Here is a 20,848-nt window from a genome sequence, read left to right as displayed (position 1 = left end):
GCTTTGGAAGAACATCCTTCCGTGCTTAATTAAAGGAACAACAGACTACTTCAACAAAGCTTTGTTAAACAGTTACCATTCAAGTCAGGGTAATAAGACATAGCATTTTTAAAATTGATTTTACCATTATTTATTCACATTTAATAAGCATAACAATAAATTATTAGTGTTAAGTGTATATTTCATGTTTCATACACTCAGTATGTTTTATAGAAGTAAAGAATCACATAAATTAAGCATCTGTACTTTATCATAACGGTCTGATCCAATGCACTGAAGGAAATGCCATATGTAACATATTGGTGTGTTTTTACTGTTATTGTTTTTTTTAATACAACACCTTGTTTAAGTAGTGAGTGTTATATGAGTCAAAACACTGAATTTTCTACACAAGAAACATTTAATTTATAACTACTAAACAGTTTCTGTTATTTCTCTTATTAACTGATACCACTTGAATGTTGCCTGGTGAAAATTCGAATGCTCAAAATTATCTTCAAATTCCTGTTAATTAAATAAACCTTACAACACAGCCCTACTATGTTAATGTCATACTTCTGAGACACAGTGTAGAGAATTTCATCTCACATGATTTGTGTTGATTATTTCAGAAAGATAGTGACTAAATTTCACCTGTACTTTATTCTACACATTAGGAAATATAATTCCCACTATACTGGAATCCTGTGGCAACCATAAAGCATGATAAAATAAAATAAAAAACTTAATTCTCTACATCCTGCTGGAAAAACACCATTTGTTTTTCACGAACACCCTAATTGTCTAATGTTGCTATAAATCTATATTTCAAGTTATTTTTCATACATTCTCTCAACTATATGTTTGGAAGCAGCTTGTATACACTTGGTTCATACTTCTTCATAAAGGAAACTATCTTTGTACACAGTTGATTTGGATACAAGTATTCAATCATTTTCTGGGTGGTGGGAGTAAAAAAAGGAGTTCCTGGGTGATCAGACTGATAACTATAAATGTTGTTGTGGCCAAATGCTGTGTAGGTAAATGAGTGTTTATCTTCTCATTCTAGTGCTAGAGATGATCATACTTGAAATTAGAGGGCCACAATCTCTTTGAATATTTCACTATATGGCTGTGATGTAGCCTATCCTCAATGGACTGTACTGTCAGATGGTCAGAACTTTCCTGTGAACCAAATATGTCTGAAGTAGAACTGCATCTCATGTCTGCAGTAATGTGTTGCTGCATTAACACATACAAACCATTCTTTTAAAGTGTGGAGATCCCATCTCATATACACAACTTTTAAAATTGGTTGGCACGTAGATTCAACCATAAACTTATCTAAAACAAACCTTTCAATATGATGCTTTGAATTAAGTCATTAACATTCCTATGAAATGTTTTTAACTAAAGCTTTTCAAAACTGTTTTAATTCAGATAACCCTATCTTCTAACACAATAATTCCACTCCCTCTCTTTAGACACAACAGCTGTAATCACCACCCACATTTACCTGAGTCTCTTGGCATATAGTTTTCTGCTCTATCTTGACAGTAGTGAAGACAACAGGAGAGAATAAGGTCATCATTAGTACACTGAAATAAAAGTTAAGAATGTTAATACATCGATAACAGATTAGCACTTAAGCCTTTAAAGAAAAGTTTCCATAATACCATTTTTATAGAAAGAAAAAAAACAATCCTAATTAAACTGCTTGAAAATGGATTAAGTAATTTTAAAACGAATCATGTGGTTTACCAAAGGTATCTCTATTTGTGTAAACTGTAATTAATGAGCAGTTACTAAGAAAAATAATGCAAATAACATTGTAAGCAAACCTTTTTTTAAATATAAATCTATTGCAACATGTTGCATTTGAAGAATATTCAATCTCAAAAAAACTTATGCTCAACTCATTTACCGACCGATACAACACGAACAGAAGTTCTTAAACGAGGTGAACTAGAAATCAGTTTATACATCCAAAAAGCAACTAAATACAGTTCTTTTTACCTACTTCTGAGAATCAGAGATACTTCATGTTAAAAGAAGTTATAGAATTTCAAATGGCATCATTTATGACTTGTAGAAATATTAAACAAATGCTTCTAAAAACTAAGGACTAATATACTCATTTAATTTTTAATGAGGGTAATGCCCCTTAAACTAATTATCCTAGATGTTTAAGGACCCCTGGGTTCCGAGTAAGTTGAGCATACTTGTGATATGTATATTCCTGCACTTGCATGATGCCCTAAATAAAAACTTTGTTTTATCGATCAATACAGTGTAGCTCATAAACTTAAATTTCCATCCCACTGGTAACTCACATTAGTGTGGAACTGAATAGTAAACAATCAACTATTATTACCAAAGAATAGATTGTGTGGATCTAAATGACGTAACATCGAGCAAAGTCAATTCTATCTGAAACAGACTTACTTTGTTGTTGCTTGTGTCTTCACTACGGAAACTAATGGTGTCTAGAACTGATCCTTTTGACGTCACAGCTCGCAAGTGCTGGTCACGTGCAGCAAAGCTGGACTCCAGGAACATGATGGCCTCATAAGCCATCTTACCAACCAATCGGGTATTATCTTCTGTCTGGTCAGGTGATTCCTTTAACCCTCGACTCAACCCATCCAATTCGTTAATTACTAAATAAAATAAGAAATAATATATTACATTCACAGAAAGAGAGAGAGATAAGGTGAGACAAATCAAGTACACTATGAACTGCATCTGGAACTATACAAACATTGCATACACTGGCAGGTATTTTTAACAGTACCAGAAATAAATTTGGATTATATCTTGAATTACGGTCATATCACAGTTTTGATACGTACCCATTCTTCTAAGTTGGTGATAATTTCATATGACAAGAATTAAGAATTCGTAGTGTGTACTTTGAAGTTAACATGTAACAGTCACTGTCTTCCTGAGACAAAGTTATGGTTATATGTACAACTCCCACACAAATGTCACCTTATAAGACACACACAACACACATCTTGGCAGCAATGCATGTCAGACAGGCTTATGATTTAGCTATTGGATGTATATCCAGTGAAGAACTTCATTCAGTTCATATGTTGTTTAATTAACTTCTGTTTGAGTTGTACAGTTAAAGAAAATCAAATACAATAGTGAGGTAAGAAAGGTAGATACCATAAACAGCACAGTTGTCTCACAACACTTGTATAAGTTCATAAAATAATTTGTGCATGACATGAGTCTTAAACTTTTAATTTATCAGGATATTTAAAAAAATGACTCTATAAATCATTGTTGTCTCCTAGGAGCTGATTCCATTGGCATGAAGTTTACAGTTTAAATAAAACAAGAAGCTATGGGTTTTTGTTAACATAACTTTTTAAATTACAAGTTCTTCCAGCCATTACACACATAGCATTCTTAAATTTATCCACATTTCTTTACGTTAGTTCATAAGGTATGCTCTAGTTATTTCAGGCATAAATATCATAGCAAATCTTTCACTTGTCAATTATCTGTTATACTGTTTATTTCCCAATAAAGTTTACAGAATATGTAGATTATTAATTGGATAATTATCTAACTGGTTTTATTACTTGCAAAAGGCCAGTCACACTGCCTGAAAAATTGGTAAAATTACGTTATTTAAATATATCTGGTTGTTTAGCTATCAAAGTCACCATACATTAAGATTCAAATTTATATAGCTTGTGTTGCTTATTAGTAATGAACCATTTTTAAAAAGAATTACAATTTTTCTATGAGACAGTTAACTGTACAAGGGTTAAAATAATAATATATATATATAGCTACCACATAAAAACAAAAAGTAACCCATCTCTCACCCCAATATCTCAACTGTTTCAGTACTAATACACACACAACTTGCATGAAATAACCACATTTCATACTGCAACACAACAAGACAGTTTACCTTTTTTAAATTCTTCCAGCTATGCACGTGTGCATGTGCACATGGGATGTGCTGTACTTTGGACATATAATTAGATTTTAGGGTAGGTTGGTAGAGATTGGGACACGCAATAAAACTGAACTGAGTATGTGCACATCCCATGCTTGAAATTGATGGAACATAAAAATCATAATAATTGGTTGAAAATCCTCATTACATTTGCTTGGTTGTCAAGGTGACACATCAATGGAACATTACTAAAGTTGTCCAATCAGAACGTTTGGCTATATATTTGTATATTTTAACCCAAAGCATGCTTTAATTTTGAAAATACCCAATATAAATCACGTTTATTCAGCTCAGAAAGCTAACAAAGTCAAAACCAGGAATACAGTGCAAAAAGAAGATTCCAAAATTCAGTGCCTTCACTATTAAAATGAATAATTTGCAGTCATACATTTGAACAAGTAGGAATATGCCTTTAAGAATCAGTTTTTCTCATGTTTCAATTTATATGGATTTATCAAGAAGAATATTTTTGAGCACGACCTAAAAATACACAGAAGTCAACACCTACTAATCAAACAGTATTTAACACAAATGACAATTTAAATGTAAAAAACGTTTTTGTATTAAGTAATTTATTTGGACTATTGCCATGTTTGTTTGTTTTTTCAATGCTCAATTACCTAAGCCTACTACAGGATATAAATTAATTTTAAAAACACAAAAGGAATTTGGTAATATTCCAAATATAGTACTTGATACAAACACAAGTAGTCATGTCAAAAGCCTGAAAAGTAGAAAAAATGTGATTGTGAAATACTAGAAACTGGATAGTCATTCTATACTCACATATTGTTACAAGATTAATCAATGTTTAGAAAAAATATTCATAAAACATTTATTTAGATATAATTGTGAGAAAAAAATGAGAGAGAGAGAGAATATTAATATTGAAAAGCTACGTAAAATACCCTCCAAAACCCAGGTTACATTTATACCCCACATTATAACGTGTGCCCTGGGGATCCTTTCAAGTGGTACAGTATTCATGATTCTTATTTATAACAAACTTTATATATACAAAATATTATTAAATGTTAGCATATTATTTTGTCTTTTATAATTACTAGCAATGAAAATGTGCCTCAACTGAACGACAAAATTAATAAGCAATTGCAGTTCACAAGTATATCAGAGCTCTCTCTCTCTCCAGGCACCTACAAGATGAAATTATCAACCAACTAAATTATAAACAAATTAACCTTGGACTTAATAAATACAATGACCAATACCCATCCAGTGTACCTACCCACAAGAGGGACAACCAAAATAAACTGGGAAACTTTGGCCACTTTACGAATATCTTCCAGGTGGTTGATGAAACAATTGGTGTCTGGGATAAGGTAACGAGGACGGATTTCCACCACCGTAGGACGTTTCTGTCGGGTTTCTTGCAGCACAGCCTGGAAGGAAATACTGATGTTTAAGGACCATCACTGAGAAGTTAGCAATGTTAATACCCATTACAAAACAAAACAAGTATTATTTTTTACTGTTCTAACTATCTATTATAATGTTTACCATCCGACTCTACATCAAATTGGTTGCTCTCATAGGTCACCTGCTTTCTATGAACTGTGTTAATAATCCCAAATACATTTAGAATATGTCTGTATTTGAAACCAAAATAACAACAGAAATTTAATTATATTAAAAGACAACACATCTACTGTTGTTTGCATTACTTTTATTAACCCAAAAGTATTTTGTTTTCTGACTGTACCCACCATAAAATTCTAGCTTCACACTTCACTGGCTTATTCAGAGAACTGTATACAGATTTTCCAAATTTATAAAAAAATAGAACTTTTTGTTACCTCAACTATTAAACTTTTTTCAAACAAATTGAGATGGTTATTAGTGAAAATAAATTATTCAAAAACAAACATTTAAATCCTAATTTTCATTGTCCTTTCTTGTGATATTTATATTGGAAAAGCTAATTTTTCACTGGCCCTAACCTACAATTTTTTTTTGACAAACATGATCCACTTATTAATTTAAGGTGAAGGATGTGGGTCTGTTAGCTTTCCTTACATGAAACTGAACTTAAAGTAACTTGTGAAATACCATGAAAAGCATAAGGTATCTCTATCTTCATTGGAAGAGCATTTATTATCAATCCAACAAACTAGTAACTATGAGTATTACAGTACTTATTGATGTCTAAGAAAGGACAAGTTTAAAATATGTTTGTAAATTCTGATTCAGAATAGGTACAAATAAATGAATTACAGTGCATATGACAAACTGAACATATCAAGCTCTTTTACAGAGGAATAAAGCAAGTCAGGCTTAGAGAATTAACATGTGCACAACAGACTGTTAAATTTATAAATACAAACACACAAGTAACAGATATTTTCTACATCAGCTAGTCTTTTATGTCTACAATGATTTTAATACACAAGTGATTATAACTGATAATGATGACAAAGAATAAGGTACTGATTATCTTGATAATTCCACTAACAAGACACACCTACTGATTACCATGTTACAGGGAAAACAAACAACCATCTAGACATCAGAGTACAGATGGGATTTTTTGAGGGGCAGCACCTTGTGGTTATAAAAAGTTTTAATAATTTCAACATGCCATTAACAATCCTGAAATGTATATCTATTAATTAAACTGTATCAAACTTTTACTCAACTATTAATATTTGTACATCATCTTTATTAACATACATACACAAGATATAAGAGAAGTTTACCATTCAACTTTACTATTTTGTTTTAAGATTTCTTTTTGTACCAACTGTATATTTATAATATTTCATTATGAAACAGATATAATCAACAAATGGCTTATCCTTCTATGTTCTACAACATATGTTATTTGAACAACTGATTTATAAGGAAAGAGAAAAGTACAACTTGCTTTACAAGACTTGCAAGTAGGAAATAACATCAGGAACAAGCACAAGCATTTGAAATGTACTGGACATCAAATTTCTTAATAGAGACAGGTTTATTCACAATTATTAAATCTAATTGCAGCCTGCATAAACCAAAATCACTTGATAAAAGATAATAAATCTGTTACTCATCTATTTTAATCCAAAGCTTGAACAAGCTATTTAAGTTTTTGATACAAAAAACATTCATTCTGACAAATTTTGTGTGTGATAATTTCCTACTAGTAAGAACACAATCTCTGAAAGACCCTACTTGGACTTGAGCATGATGCCTGTCTTGTCTCGCTTTCTTCTTCTTAAGTTCCTCCTTCCGAGACCACAGCTGTTGGATCTCTGTTTCCTGCTGGCTGTTTGGAATGCTGTTTCCTCCTTCAGAACTTGCAGTCCATTCATCAAAGCCACCTTCTATCACAACATCGTCATCTGACTAGAATTACACACAAAAATAAATAAGATATCATTTTATCTTCCAATATTTATTATCTTGTATAACTTTGGTGGGTTCCTCTCACAAAAAATCTTGTGCTCACCATACACAGCGAGTTAGAATTGTGGCACAACACTGAACACTTGGTGAATATCAAAACATTTCTGTATTATGTATCATGTTTTGAAACCTAAGGTTAGAAATTAAATCAAATTTATTTTGTAGTTTAAGTCACTTAACAATTAGAATGTTTTTTCTTGATATAAATCATTGTTCATTAGCAACTGTACTTTCATTGTGGAATAGTTGAGTTTCACGTGAATTCATTTCAACCAGCCATAAGTGAAAACTTCAAAGCTGCTAGTTTTTTTTTTATTAACACTCAAAATATAAGTTATTTCTTGCCTCAGAACTGGTTATCTGCTTTAAAATGTTTCAGAAAAAAGTATACAGAACTGCCCAATACGAAGCTATACACACTTCTTATAAAGATAAGTTTCTGAAACATCAAGGTACTCGTATTTACTTATGTCCCTTCTTTACACAATACTTCCAACATTTAAATCAAGGTGATAGCTAGTACTTACCGAGTCACACGTCTGGTCGTTACCGGTTTCTGTGTTTTCTTCAGAAGAAGGTGTAACAAGAGAACTAAAATGTCGACACCCAACATCAAACTCCAGGTAGGGTGTAGAGATGCCACAGAGGTATTCTCCAAAATACTTAATACAGTTGATCCTAGTACAGTGCATCGCTCGATCCTGGTGTGTGGTTTTATAATTATAATGACACCTTGTTAGTTCGACAAATAAAATATTTGATTAAAGATTCACATAAACCATCACTCAACTTTCTTTTTTTTTTTATAAAGGTCCAATAAATGACTCACGAAAGAAAACATTAAAAGCTGATTTAAAAAAAAATGTTTTCAGATTACAGATAACTTGAGGTATTCTTTAAATTTTCTGTTTTGTGTGTTGATGTAATTCCAGAAACATTAAAATAGCTATGTTTGAGATAAAAAACTATTACAATAATATTCAATTTTGTTTGTCTTGAAAATGCATGTCCACTTTACTAATTAAATTTGTATGTGTGTGCACTTCATTTCAATGGATGTAAGCAAAAGGTAGATTCAAATATACTTTAGAAGACAGTCTGTACAATATATTAAAAAGTAAAATTTTTAAAAAGATCTAACATTAGGTTGTAGAATAACATTATATGTTCATTTACTAAAGTTATTAAGTAGGGTGAAGTTTAGACCTAACTAAACTAAAACATACACAAGTTACAATGTTACTTCATATCTTTATCAAATGTATGCCTTACTCAATAAATACTTAAAGTTATGGCTAAGACAATGTCTGTAATTATAATTGTTTTGTATTTAAAGGAGTTATATTGTAATAAAGACACTGATATGACCATGTTTTGTGGGTCTTTGCAAGTCTTGTAATAATATAAAATAGCATAGTAGAATAATTTTGTTCTATTTTGACAGAATGTCACTACCAATTACTTGGTTAACATAAAACTGATCTACCAACAAATACAGTTTTGAAATTTTTTCCAGTTTTGAAATTATCTAGTATCTAGCTCACAAAGATAACTAATATAATTTTAACTACTGTTACAAAATCATACACATGTATTTGGAGCTAAGATAATCTAATCAGATTGAAATATATTGTCATAAAAAGGCATACCTTATCAAATGGATGTTCTGCATACCACGTATCCCTCGGAGCTTCCAGTAAAGGAACAAAACCACACAAAAGGCCATCTTCCGGAACACTGATCTTTTCGTACTGGTGACCTACACTTACAGAATACGAAACGGTTACTTGTAGTTTTCATACAACGTACAGTGTACTTACTTGAAGTAAATATTGTAAAAATTCTATATATTTTAACTCCATAGGGTTAAATAACAGCAAAAAGCAGTGAGAAATAGAGAAAATAATAATGCAGTAATTTAATTTTATTTCTATTGTTCATTTTGATTTTATCTTTCTATAAATTATTTAACAGTTCTTATAACTGTTACGAACTTTACACAAAACTAAACCTGACACAAACATCTCTAGGTTATGCTTGGCTAATTCTCAAGGCTAACTCATACTGAACATCAGGTTTACGTGACATCGACATCTGAGCCGCTATATTTCATCACTCACACTCATTAAATATAACCATTTATTCTCCTGAAATAGAATAGTCAACTATTTAAAAGCTCTCAAGTTTTGTGTCTCATTTTGAAAATATTACAACTTTTGTAAGTGATTCTATGTGCTAACTACTTAAGCTGGATAACAGTTGAAAATACCGTGTCAATGTGTGCTAACTAATTAACCTGGATAATAGTTGAGAATACCCTGTCAATATGTGCTAACTAATTAACCTGGATAACACTTAAGAATACCGCATCAATGCGTGCTAACTACTTAACCTGGATAACAGTTAAGAATACAGTGTCAATTCTCATTAGTAGAAAGGTATATATTCATTTAGTGTAAAATCTAATATAGTTCCAAAACATATTTTAGCCAATTCACATAAGATTTAAATTTTCTTTACACAAAAGGAACAATTTAATGCACGACACACACCTTCAAACCTATCATTATCTTTAACCACATTAACATCAAGGTCCATCTGTTCAAACACAGTCATCAAATCAGCAAGTTTAGTCCATACGTCACCTTTGCACCTGTAAAGAGATCAAAAACTGTGTTTGTTATAAACAGAGAATAAAGGTAATAACTACAAAACACACAAATTTAACAACGTTTATAAAATAGCAAGTAAAACAAATCAATGACCTCTCAAACATTTTTTGTGCAGCTCCAGTGGCTGTTGAAATCATAATGCTGAAGTGTTTCTAACCCTTGGCTACATCATTACTTTTCTGAACAAAATATGTAACATCTGCTATAAGTTCATTTTAAGTGTCTGGTTTCTTTTACATAATGATGTTTGGGCTCATTGGTTTCATTAGTCTCAGGGTTCTGAAGAAAATGAGCAAAAACAAGGAGAATATTAACCCTGTGTACTAGAAAAACATACAGATGAAACCAATAAAACCCAAATATGAAACAACTGCAACTGTCTACAACATAGATTCAAACACAACTATATACAAGAAGCTGACAGACCGGAAACACATTTTTAACACTTATTTTAACTATTAACAGAATATTAACCCTGTGTACTAGAAAAACATACAGATGAAACCAATAAAACCCAAATATGAAACAACTGCAACTGTCTACAACATAGATTCAAACACAACTATATACAAGAAAAGAAAACACATTTTAACATTCCTTTAGTGACCAAAACAAAACAATAAAAAAAAAATTTTAACACCTAGTTTATTAGTTTGTTCATGAATAACCTGGCATCTTACTCTAATGAATCTAAGAAGAGTTCTCTTGTGCAACAGGGATAAAAAAACAGACTAAGAAAATTCGTTTATTTAATATATTTCAACAAATAGTAGAATTTGGCCATCTCTCTTATAATAGTTTTTTTCAACTATTACAAAAGCTATGAAACCTCAGATCCACAGTTCACCATTCTGAATCAGACGTACCCCATTCTGAAGTCTGTGGCTGCAGGAGGAGGCATCCAAAGATGTTTGTGACAACTCATCCAGTCTGTCCACACCTTTATTGCAGGCAACAAAGGTGAAATGTCCTCACTAACGATTTGATCCGGATATTCCGAGGATTCCATGTGTTCTCGTAATCCCATCACTGCTCTTTCCATTAACAAGGTAGCCATGGCCAGCATGACTTGTAATGCTTGCTCTTGAAGTAGGGATCGACATTGTGGTCCAAGAGAATGGTCTGATTGGTGATAAAAGAAAATATTCAACACAATACTGTGGATTATAAACAATTTAAGATAATTAATATTAACTCAACTAGTGAAAAAAAGGATGAATATTTGCACATTGTTAGGAAAATATGCATCAAAGAGAAGTATTCATAATTGTTTTTAGTTTTACACTTTTTTTTTCAGTTAATTTTAAGTAATTTTTTTTAATATTTTTGGAAATATTTTCTTTACAAAATTTTTCTGAAGATTTTGAAACACTCAAAGTTAACTTTCAATATAAATCATCTGAAGGTTTACAAGATTTGTGAAAATACCAGGTTTGTATATCAATTATGTCTTTTCTTACATGTTGTAAGTTTCAGGAAACAATATAAAGCAACCCCTGCTGTATGTTACCTCAGTCAATGCGAAATTCAGTTACCGTGATTTGGAAAACTGCAACCATTTCCTATATTACACGTGTAATTATTAAATTACTGTGACATCTTTCTGGAAATTTCTGAAAACCTCAAGTTACAAGTAGATCATGTAAATGGCCCTAAATAAAATATGTGCAAATGACAGACTCAATGTGCTGGGACTCGGACGTGATAGCAGCGTGTCTCTGACATACTGTATAATCTTGCCTTCTCTTATTTTATTTCTAATTTGTAAAATTATCCCCCTTATTAAATATGGATAAAAGAAATTGTGGAAAAGAATTTGACAGTAATATTAAAAGGAAAGCAATTACTTTAGAAGAAAAACTTGAAGATATTAAACAACATAAAGACAGTGCTAGGAATGATAAAATCAGACACAATCTGAGCAACGAGTCAATAGTTCACACAATTTTAAGTAAGAAGCACGAATATAAAGATGCATTAGTTTCTCTAATCATGCAAATTACTTGAAAAAGAAGTCCATTAATGACTGAAATGGAATGGCTACTTCATCTTTGGATTGAAGATTGTAACCAAAAGCAAATACCACTTTGCACAAAAAACATTCAAACCAAAGTTTTCAACATCTTTTTGATGCTTAAAGAAAATAAATTTTCAGAATATATGGAAACTTTTGCTGCAAGTTTAGGTTGGTTTGACCACTTTAAACATCGAACAGGATTACACAACGTAAGAATCATAGGGGGAGCTGCTAGCACTGATTAAAATACTGCTGCAAAATTTCTAGAAATTTTTCAAACAATTCTTGAAGACAACAATTACATTATTTAATGTTGATGAAATGGGCCTATTCTGAAAAATAATGCCAACAAAAACCTTTTAGCTAAAGATGAAGCATCTCAACCAGGACAAAGCTTCAAAAGATCAACTTATCCTTTTATTAGGAGGCAATGTAGAAAGAGACTTAAAACTTAAGCCTATGCTACTGTACCATACTCTGAATCCTTGTGCTTTAAAATGGACTAGCAGTCAAACTCTACCAGTTATTTGGTATACTAAGAAAAAAGCATGGATAACTAAAGAAATTTTTGAAAACTGGTTCATTTTGTATTTTTGCCTAACAGTTGAAAAATATTTCAAGAATAATAACCTTAGTTTCAAAGTGACTTTGCTGTTAGATAATTATCCAGGACATCCTACTTCATTGGGAGATTTGAATAAAAATGTTAAAGTTGTGTTTCTACCACCAAATACAACATCATTAGTGCAACCAATGGACCAAGGAACACTTGCATCATTCAAAGCATATTATCTTCAAAGGACTTTTGCACAAGCACTTCAAGCAATATCAGGACAAAATTGAATTTCACATGAAGAATTTTGGAAGAAATACAATATAAAGCAGGCTATTGAAAACATTAAACTTTCATGGCAAGAGGTTACCTCTAGCAATATGTGAGCAGTTTGGAAATAACTTTTGCCCCATTGATCAAATGACTTTCTTGGCTTCAGTCCCACAGACAAAATAATTGAAGAGATAACTGCTATTGGAAGTGGCATAGGTTTCAACATGGATACAGAAAATGTGCAAGAATTGCTTGATTCGCATGTAGAAGAATTAAACAAAAATTATCTTCTTGAACACAATGAGCAACATGCATTTGAAGAAGTTGAAGACAAAGAGAGTGAAACAACTGAAAATACAGCTAAAGAAATCACTATAAAAGACCTCGAAGAGAGATTCAAATTTGTTAAAGCCACCAAGAATTTTTTTATCTAAATGTCGATCCTAAGATGGAAAGAAGCTTAGAAGTCTAGAAGCCCACAGATATTTGGAAAAAGGATCACTAGCTATAGGAAATTGTATAATGTGAAAAAAAATCAAAGTCTGTGCAGTCAACTTTGGTCAAATATTCTTCTAAGATGTAGTTATGATGTAATTATGAAATAAATGAAGAATATAATTATTTTTATTAACTTTTAACAGTTTTGACATTATATGCAGCTAAAACACATTTTATAAGTTTTGATAAAAAACTAAAAGGACGGGGATTCATTGTAATTATTCACAAATTCGTCTTAGGCGAGTAAAAGTTGGGACGAATTAATCACATAAATCGGGGTTTGCCTGTATACACGTTTCCACAACTTAATTTTAACAATGTGTATTAAGTGAAACTTTCTGAATAATACTGTTTTAATTAAACAATAACAACAACAAAAAAAAAAGTCATTTTAAAGCTAAAGTGGAAGTTCATACAATGTGAATTTATAAAGGAATCAGAAAAGACAATTTATGGAGATAATTTAAAAACTATAACAACACATTCTACAATAAACTTAGATAGAAACAGTATTTTAATATGGGTTACCTTTAAGGGAGGTGGTCTGCACAGCAAACATATTAATAGCTAGTAACTGTATGAGCCGGGTGGAACTGACAGGGGCTGGGGTTCGATGTAGTAAAGCTCTGAATTCTGTCAGCATTAAGCTGGTGGTCTCAGTAAATGTTTCCATCCTGTTTCAGTTAGTTATTTCATATCAGATTCCTCAAAATCAACCAATAAATAAACAATTTTCCTCATAATTACTTAATTACGTAGTACACTTTATCTTTCAAAGCAATTGTTTGAGAGAAACACAAGTTAATAAAAATATTAAGTTATCAAGTACTTCTCAAAATAAATGCTTTTCTGTCAGTTTTATTTTATGTAAACAAAACATCTTCCTTGTCTCAAGCTAACCTTATCAAAAGCAGGCTTGACTGACAGTTTCAATAGTAGTTTTTATTCATTATGTGTAAACAAAATTACAATGATTGACTCGTAATATCATAGTTCTGACGTAGTCGCAAGGCGGGAGCACAATTGAGAGGGTCCAAGCACCATATTTGTCGGTGCATTTGTCTGGTTGTTTTCGATGTTTGACAGTGTCAGTTTAACAGAAAACAACAATATGCCGCAAACAGAATGTTGTGGTCCTTTGTGCAAAAATCGAGATGGGCACAGATTCCCTTCTAATATAAGTAAAGAAAGAGAGAGTGTTTGAAAACACTGGATTCTGGCCATTAGAAGAGCTGATCCTAAGGCCAAGTTTCATGTGTGAGAGCCTGGACCAAGCTATGTTGTGTGCTATGATCGCTTTGTACTGACAGATTACTACAGTAAAACATCCTTTTGTAATTACCATTCCAGTATTTCAAAAATAAAAAAAAGACACCCACTACTTCCCCATACTACCTCAATCACCACCACCACCACAGGGGCCGAGGAACACACACATACATACATCCACACACTCACAAAAAATTACAAATACCTACACACACAGTAACACATGCACACCACCTGCCACCATCACTAATCAGTTTTTTTTCCTTCTAGAGCCTTTATGATTTCATATGAGCACAATGTTGTCAATATTTGAAAGTATGACAAGTTGTACATCGTAACATGTACACCTACAAGTGGATTTTAGTGATGCATATTTTTTATAAATAATTCTCTTTCAGGTTATGAACCTCACGCGAAACGTTTGCGACCAAACACAGTTCCAAGTGTATTTCCATGGACGGCTTCACAGGCATTGGAAGCAAAGGAGAGGGCAGCTTGCCAAACAAAACACCTGAATTAGACTGCAACAGTGATGTCAAACCAGAGTTAACCAGGATGTTCACATTCAATCCAGGAATGCATGGAGTGCAAGGTATAATAGCTTCAAAGCTGTGCACACTATGACATCTTTCTCGTGACACACAATTTCTGCTCAATGCAATATATCTTTGTAACTTAACTAAGTAAGCATATTCTGTCCCCAGCATGCTACAATGAATTAATCATTTTCATAATTAAAATACTTATCTATGATAAAACCCCAGCCTTAGTCAGCATAAAAATCAAGAAATGTCACAAGCTCACTATCACCATAAAAGTGACATTGTTTTGTTTAGGCCTAGATGATATTGAAATCAATAATGAAGCCTATATTATCACCCATTTAAAAGTTCATGATTCACTTGAGAAAAATAAAATGTTTCGTAATGCACAAATATAATACACACAAAGTATTTATTTATTAGTTACTTCATGTTCTTAAATAAGTTACATACAACATGTAAGGACCAAACGTGTATTTACCCGGTAATAGTCCATGTCCAGAGAAGGCAACAACAAACAAGGTGAAGGACCCTGAGGATTGTGCTGCCACTATGCGAATGCGAAAACACGATAGTTATGAGCTTCCCATTACATTAGTCACGAGTTTAAAATACATTAAGTTTAAATGTCATTTTGTGTGACATATAAGAACCTTTTAAAATAAAGCTAAAGTGTTTTAGTAATTTCTGTGTTTACAAAAAAATTAATAATTATGCATATATCTGTTTCTTAAATAAAAAAAACATTTTTCACAAAAAACAACAGTTTGTAAAAAAACCTATTTTCCAAAACATATATATATCTCAGTAATTTGAAGATATAACAAATATTTCCACCTAAGTCTGTCCGTTACTTTATAAAACGTTTCATCAATATGCAATTACTGATTTTTCCAACTTACCCAACTTTAGTGAACAGTTTGCCATGGACATGAAGGAAAGTTAAAACAAATCTCTTGTTGAGCTGTAAATACAAATAAAATTTATAAACCATTAATCACTAGTAGTTTATTATTAGACACCTATGACATGTCTATTATCATATGACCTCCATGGAAATACACCTCACAGCCACTATAACAAGAAATATTATGTTAATTCTTTAATTTTATATCATAAAAGTATTTAGTAGAATGTTTAGTATATACAGTTATATTACTTATTATTATAAAAATTATTTCATTTGCTTAGCAGATGGAACCAGAATTAACCTAAATCTTCTAAGCTGATTTAACATTACAAAATATTATTGGATTTACAACTGAAAATATTGTTAACAGTAAGGGTACCCAAATGATGAAACAAAGCATTCTATTCTTCATAAGTAAGAATGAGTTAGAGAAAAGTATATTTAATTAGCTTTAATATAAATAGGTTGTCTCCCTTAATTACAAATTAATATTATACAAATATATTATTAGAGATGAGCAAAAACTTCTTCCGAGGTCTGTTTTTGTATTATTTCAAAAGCTGATAAAAAAAGGTTCAAATTTAGTTAATAAATTTATTTCATGTTATCTGATAGACAGAGGATCTTATTTGTAAACAGTCAATGTTTTAATATTCTTTCACGTGTAGAAGGTGAAACTATTAACTACCAAATGAATAACTCTTCTTCTTCCAACTAACATACCCACCCATAGACAACTGTAAATACAATCACACATTTGTAAATGTACCTGAAAACGAGAAGTCACAGAACCAAATAACTTGTCACAAAATAACCACCTCTAGCTGCAGGGCTAGAAAAATCTACAACTTACTTTCAACCCAGTTTAGAAGTAACAAGAAAAATCTTACAGAACTAAAGTATGTGTGACAACTATAAACTCTAATAAAACAAGAATACTTTCAGAATGTATAAAATACACACATGAACTTTTATGATAATTCAAAACCAAAATTGAATCATTTTTCCCTGACTAGCAAAATAAAGATTACATTATAAACGACATTTGAGAACAAAAGATATGAAAAGACGGTTAGTATTAACAGTAGATCAGTTAAGAAACTTCTAACCCAGAAAGGATTACTTTATTGTGACAAGGTTTAACTTTACACACATCTACAGTTGACATCTTGTGCACTTCATCCATTTCTTCTTCCTCTTCCGTCTTGTTGGATCTCTGGAAACTCGATCCATCTGAACGAATCCATATTTCACATCGCTCCTCAATAGGATCTTCTTCATTCTTCCTTCTTTCCTTCAGTTGTCTCCGTCCAAGTCTCTCTTCTTCCTGCTTTTTATCCATGTGCTCAAACTAGTACAAGAGATTATAACACAGGGTACAACAATACACTCAAAAGTATCAATGTTTCATATGACTATTAAAGAGGCAATGTCACATATGTGTTACCAAAAATACTGTATAATACAAAATAAACACGCAGTTTGTTTGTTTTGAGTTTCGAGGAAAGCTACACAAAGGACATCTACACTAGCCTTCCTTAATATAGCAGTGTAAGGCAGTTAGTCATCACCATCCACCATCACCTCTTGGGCTACTCTTTTACCAACAAATAGTGGGACTAACCACCACAATATATTGCTACCATGGTTGAAAGAGTGATAATGTTTGGTACATTTGAAATTCAAACCTTAGAGTACGAGTCAAGCATCCTAACCATATGGCCACCCAGTAAAGAAACATACCATGTAGCCTATAATAAAATAGTTTGAAATAAAATGCAACAAAAAATTTCAATATATAAAAATATAAATATAACCAATATTAAGCCACTGCCCAGTGAAAGGTTACAGCCATTTCTTCCTGTTACGTTCATCAGTGTTTTATTTGACACCTTTACAATGCTCCATAACTTGTTAAAAATTACAATATTCTTTGCATTAATGCTTAAAAACACTACACTGCTCAAACCCTAATATTATTTTTAGGCTTACTATCTAGTTTTTTATACTTTTTACTTCTATTTCATATAAATAGGTAACTTATATAAGAGCTGTAACAGTTTTCAAGTACATTATAAACTAGACGTATTACCAATCCTCTGAATGGAAGTTGGGTAAATTTGTGATTAATGAAAAATTGTTTTCCTTATATGTAATTGTAAAAACACAAAATGTCCATAAAACTGAAATGTTTAATTTATCTCTCCACGGACCCAACAAACCTTCATGCCAAATTTGGTGAAGAATCATCAACAGGGGGCAAAATGGTGGTAAGAAATGCAAAAATTCCCATAAATACTGCAAAACTAAAAATTTGTATCTGGAACCAATGAACCTCCATACCAAATTTGGTGAGGACACATTTACACAAAGTAAATAGTGGTAAAGCATGCTCATTTAAAAAAAAAAAAAATCATCTGTACACACCCCACATGGACTTCATGAACCTTCATACCAATCAGCCCACAACCTGTAAAGTAGTTACACTAGATATACAAGACAGTAGCATTATATTTATACAGAGTATTATTACTTTAGGTTTCATAAAAACTAGATTTTGCTGCAAATATTAAATTACACGACTTAGAATTGTTTTTAGCTTTAAAAATACTTCAACATACCTTTTTTCTGGCTTCATCAAACAGTGATAATAAACTCTCCCTAGCACTCAAGAATGGGTTACTGGCAGCTAAGCTTCTCATGTAGAAATAAACTGCATCAAGTTTCCTTCGCTGAACATTCAAGATAAAATATAAAAATTACAATAATTAATAAGGGCAAGGATAAATAAATGAAAGATGAAACAAAGATTATGAAAACAACTTTCAGAAACTTCTAAACAAACAAGTGATATTTTGATATTAACTCCAATTAAAATAAATGCTACCAAAAATTAAATTTACCATATAACTGATACACCCACAAAAAAATTGTTAAACCTATTATTTATTCATTCAAGAAATATATTTTAAATATACAATGAATGACATATCTCCAGAGTTTAATACAAATAATACAATACAGATAACATCAGTTTTTCAGCTCACCGTGTAGAGGGCTAAAATAGCCAGCTGGTTGTATGGACGGCCATTTTTGGGAAATATCTGCTGAGCTTTCAGATACCAGCTAAGTAATAAAAAAAAGAAGAAAAATTCCTTTAATAATTTCCTATCAAATGATTTTTGAAATACTGATTACAATTTCATAGTAATTATATGTGATCCTATTAAAAGAATGTTTTTTATAATACAATGTCAAGATTCACCTCATTCTTACATCTAAAATAATATTTCCTCTACTATACATTGTTACTAATGCTAAAGATGACAAAGTGAAACGTAACTTTACATCCTCATAATTTCAACATTAACTTTACTAGTGTTATATCACTGTCAAAGGTAGGATGCTTCTTCATCAAAACCATGTAAACAACAGTTATTTTTTCACTCATCACTTGTACACTTAGCTATTATTTTAACAATTCTAACCTTTCACAGTACCATCCTCACTGGACAACATCTAAAGTATTAGTTTAGCATACAAATGAGAGTGTACATATTTTCAAATGCAATTAAACAAAAATGTGTGATAAGTCCATGAATGTACCTTTGTAATAATAACACACATAAACCAACACAGTAAACTTCAGAACTATCACCTACAAATCCAACAAAAAACGTTTGTATTGGTTACACAATTAGTGTGTTATCAGTATTTATTTGTTTGTAATTAAGCACAAACCTACAAAGTGGACTATTTGTGCTCTGCCCACCATGGGTATCGAAACCCAGTTTCTAGCAGTGTGAGTTTGCAGACACACTGCTGTACCACTAGAGGGCATGTTGTCAGTAGAGTACAGAATTATGTTTCTGAATATTTTAGCAGTTAATCAGACACTATCTGCACTAGTGATTTCTAATTTTGAGCTGATGTTGCTGTTGTTGTGAGGGAATGCAAGCAATAGAATAGCAGACCCATAGTCCAACATGCTTGGCCCTACATTATTTTATCTGTTTCAAACATTTTATCAATTGATAAAGTTTAAATTACTGTATCTTTTTATCAATAGTCTGTATCCATTTGGGTTACACCTGTTTTTCATTCTGATACATGCAGATATTGTAGGGAGGTAAGAAGTATAGAAGACATAAGGTTAAACAGAAGCATCATCAAAGATAAGAGCTAATAATTGTACATGTGGTTAAAACAAGCAGAAGAAAACCTACAATCCATATCAATTTACACGATATCCTAAGTATGCTACTGACCAGAAATCAGTTCTGCTAGCAATCACTGAACACCAAAACCCCTAAAATCTGTAGCTAATGTTGCACAAGCTCAAGACTAGAAAACTCAATCAATGTGTGCTTACTTCTAGTTTTTAAAAACATAGGCACCATACCCACCTCCGTGCTTTTCCATAATTGTTGGCACCAGTAGCCTGGTCTCTGTATCGTGCAAGATCACCAAGGTAAATCAGTAATTTCTGTACACTAATAAGGATTACATTATTTGAGGCATGAAGACCGTGTCCATTCTTCACATCCTCTGATTCCATAAGTTGGTTAAGATTAAAGCCAAATGTTTCCTGTTGTTTCTCCAACAAGTTTTCATAAAATACAGTGCCCTAAGTCACACAAGTGATAATATCAAGAGAAAAAAACAATTTATATTTATGTATATATCGTATATTTACTGTAAAATATCAAACATGCACAAAGAAGTCATATGCAAATAAGATCATTAGA

General features: G+C 31.7%; 1 protein-coding gene across 1 annotated transcript in view; it reads right to left on the bottom strand.

Annotated features, from left to right (window-relative positions):
• The window catches only part of LOC143244228 (telomerase-binding protein EST1A-like), a 35,992-nt gene that overhangs the window by 2,158 nt on the left and 12,986 nt on the right, over positions 1–20,848 (bottom strand). Inside the window, exons 5-18 of the mRNA XM_076488510.1 lie at positions 20,507–20,727; positions 19,148–19,226; positions 18,722–18,832; positions 17,254–17,451; positions 16,093–16,154; positions 13,908–14,053; positions 10,905–11,160; positions 9,919–10,019; positions 9,016–9,125; positions 7,894–8,067; positions 7,133–7,306; positions 5,208–5,361; positions 2,425–2,639; positions 1,496–1,577 (exon numbers count right to left, since the gene is read on the bottom strand). Of these exons, the coding sequence (XP_076344625.1) occupies positions 1,496–1,577; positions 2,425–2,639; positions 5,208–5,361; positions 7,133–7,306; positions 7,894–8,067; positions 9,016–9,125; positions 9,919–10,019; positions 10,905–11,160; positions 13,908–14,053; positions 16,093–16,154; positions 17,254–17,451; positions 18,722–18,832; positions 19,148–19,226; positions 20,507–20,727 (2,083 nt within the window). The remainder of the gene's footprint in view (positions 1–1,495; positions 1,578–2,424; positions 2,640–5,207; positions 5,362–7,132; positions 7,307–7,893; positions 8,068–9,015; positions 9,126–9,918; positions 10,020–10,904; positions 11,161–13,907; positions 14,054–16,092; positions 16,155–17,253; positions 17,452–18,721; positions 18,833–19,147; positions 19,227–20,506; positions 20,728–20,848) is intronic.

Source organism: Tachypleus tridentatus, chromosome 2 (assembly GCF_004210375.1).
Source record: "Tachypleus tridentatus isolate NWPU-2018 chromosome 2, ASM421037v1, whole genome shotgun sequence".
Taxonomy (NCBI): Eukaryota; Metazoa; Arthropoda; class Merostomata; order Xiphosura; family Limulidae; genus Tachypleus; species Tachypleus tridentatus.
This window is presented reverse-complemented; position numbering and strand designations above follow the sequence as displayed.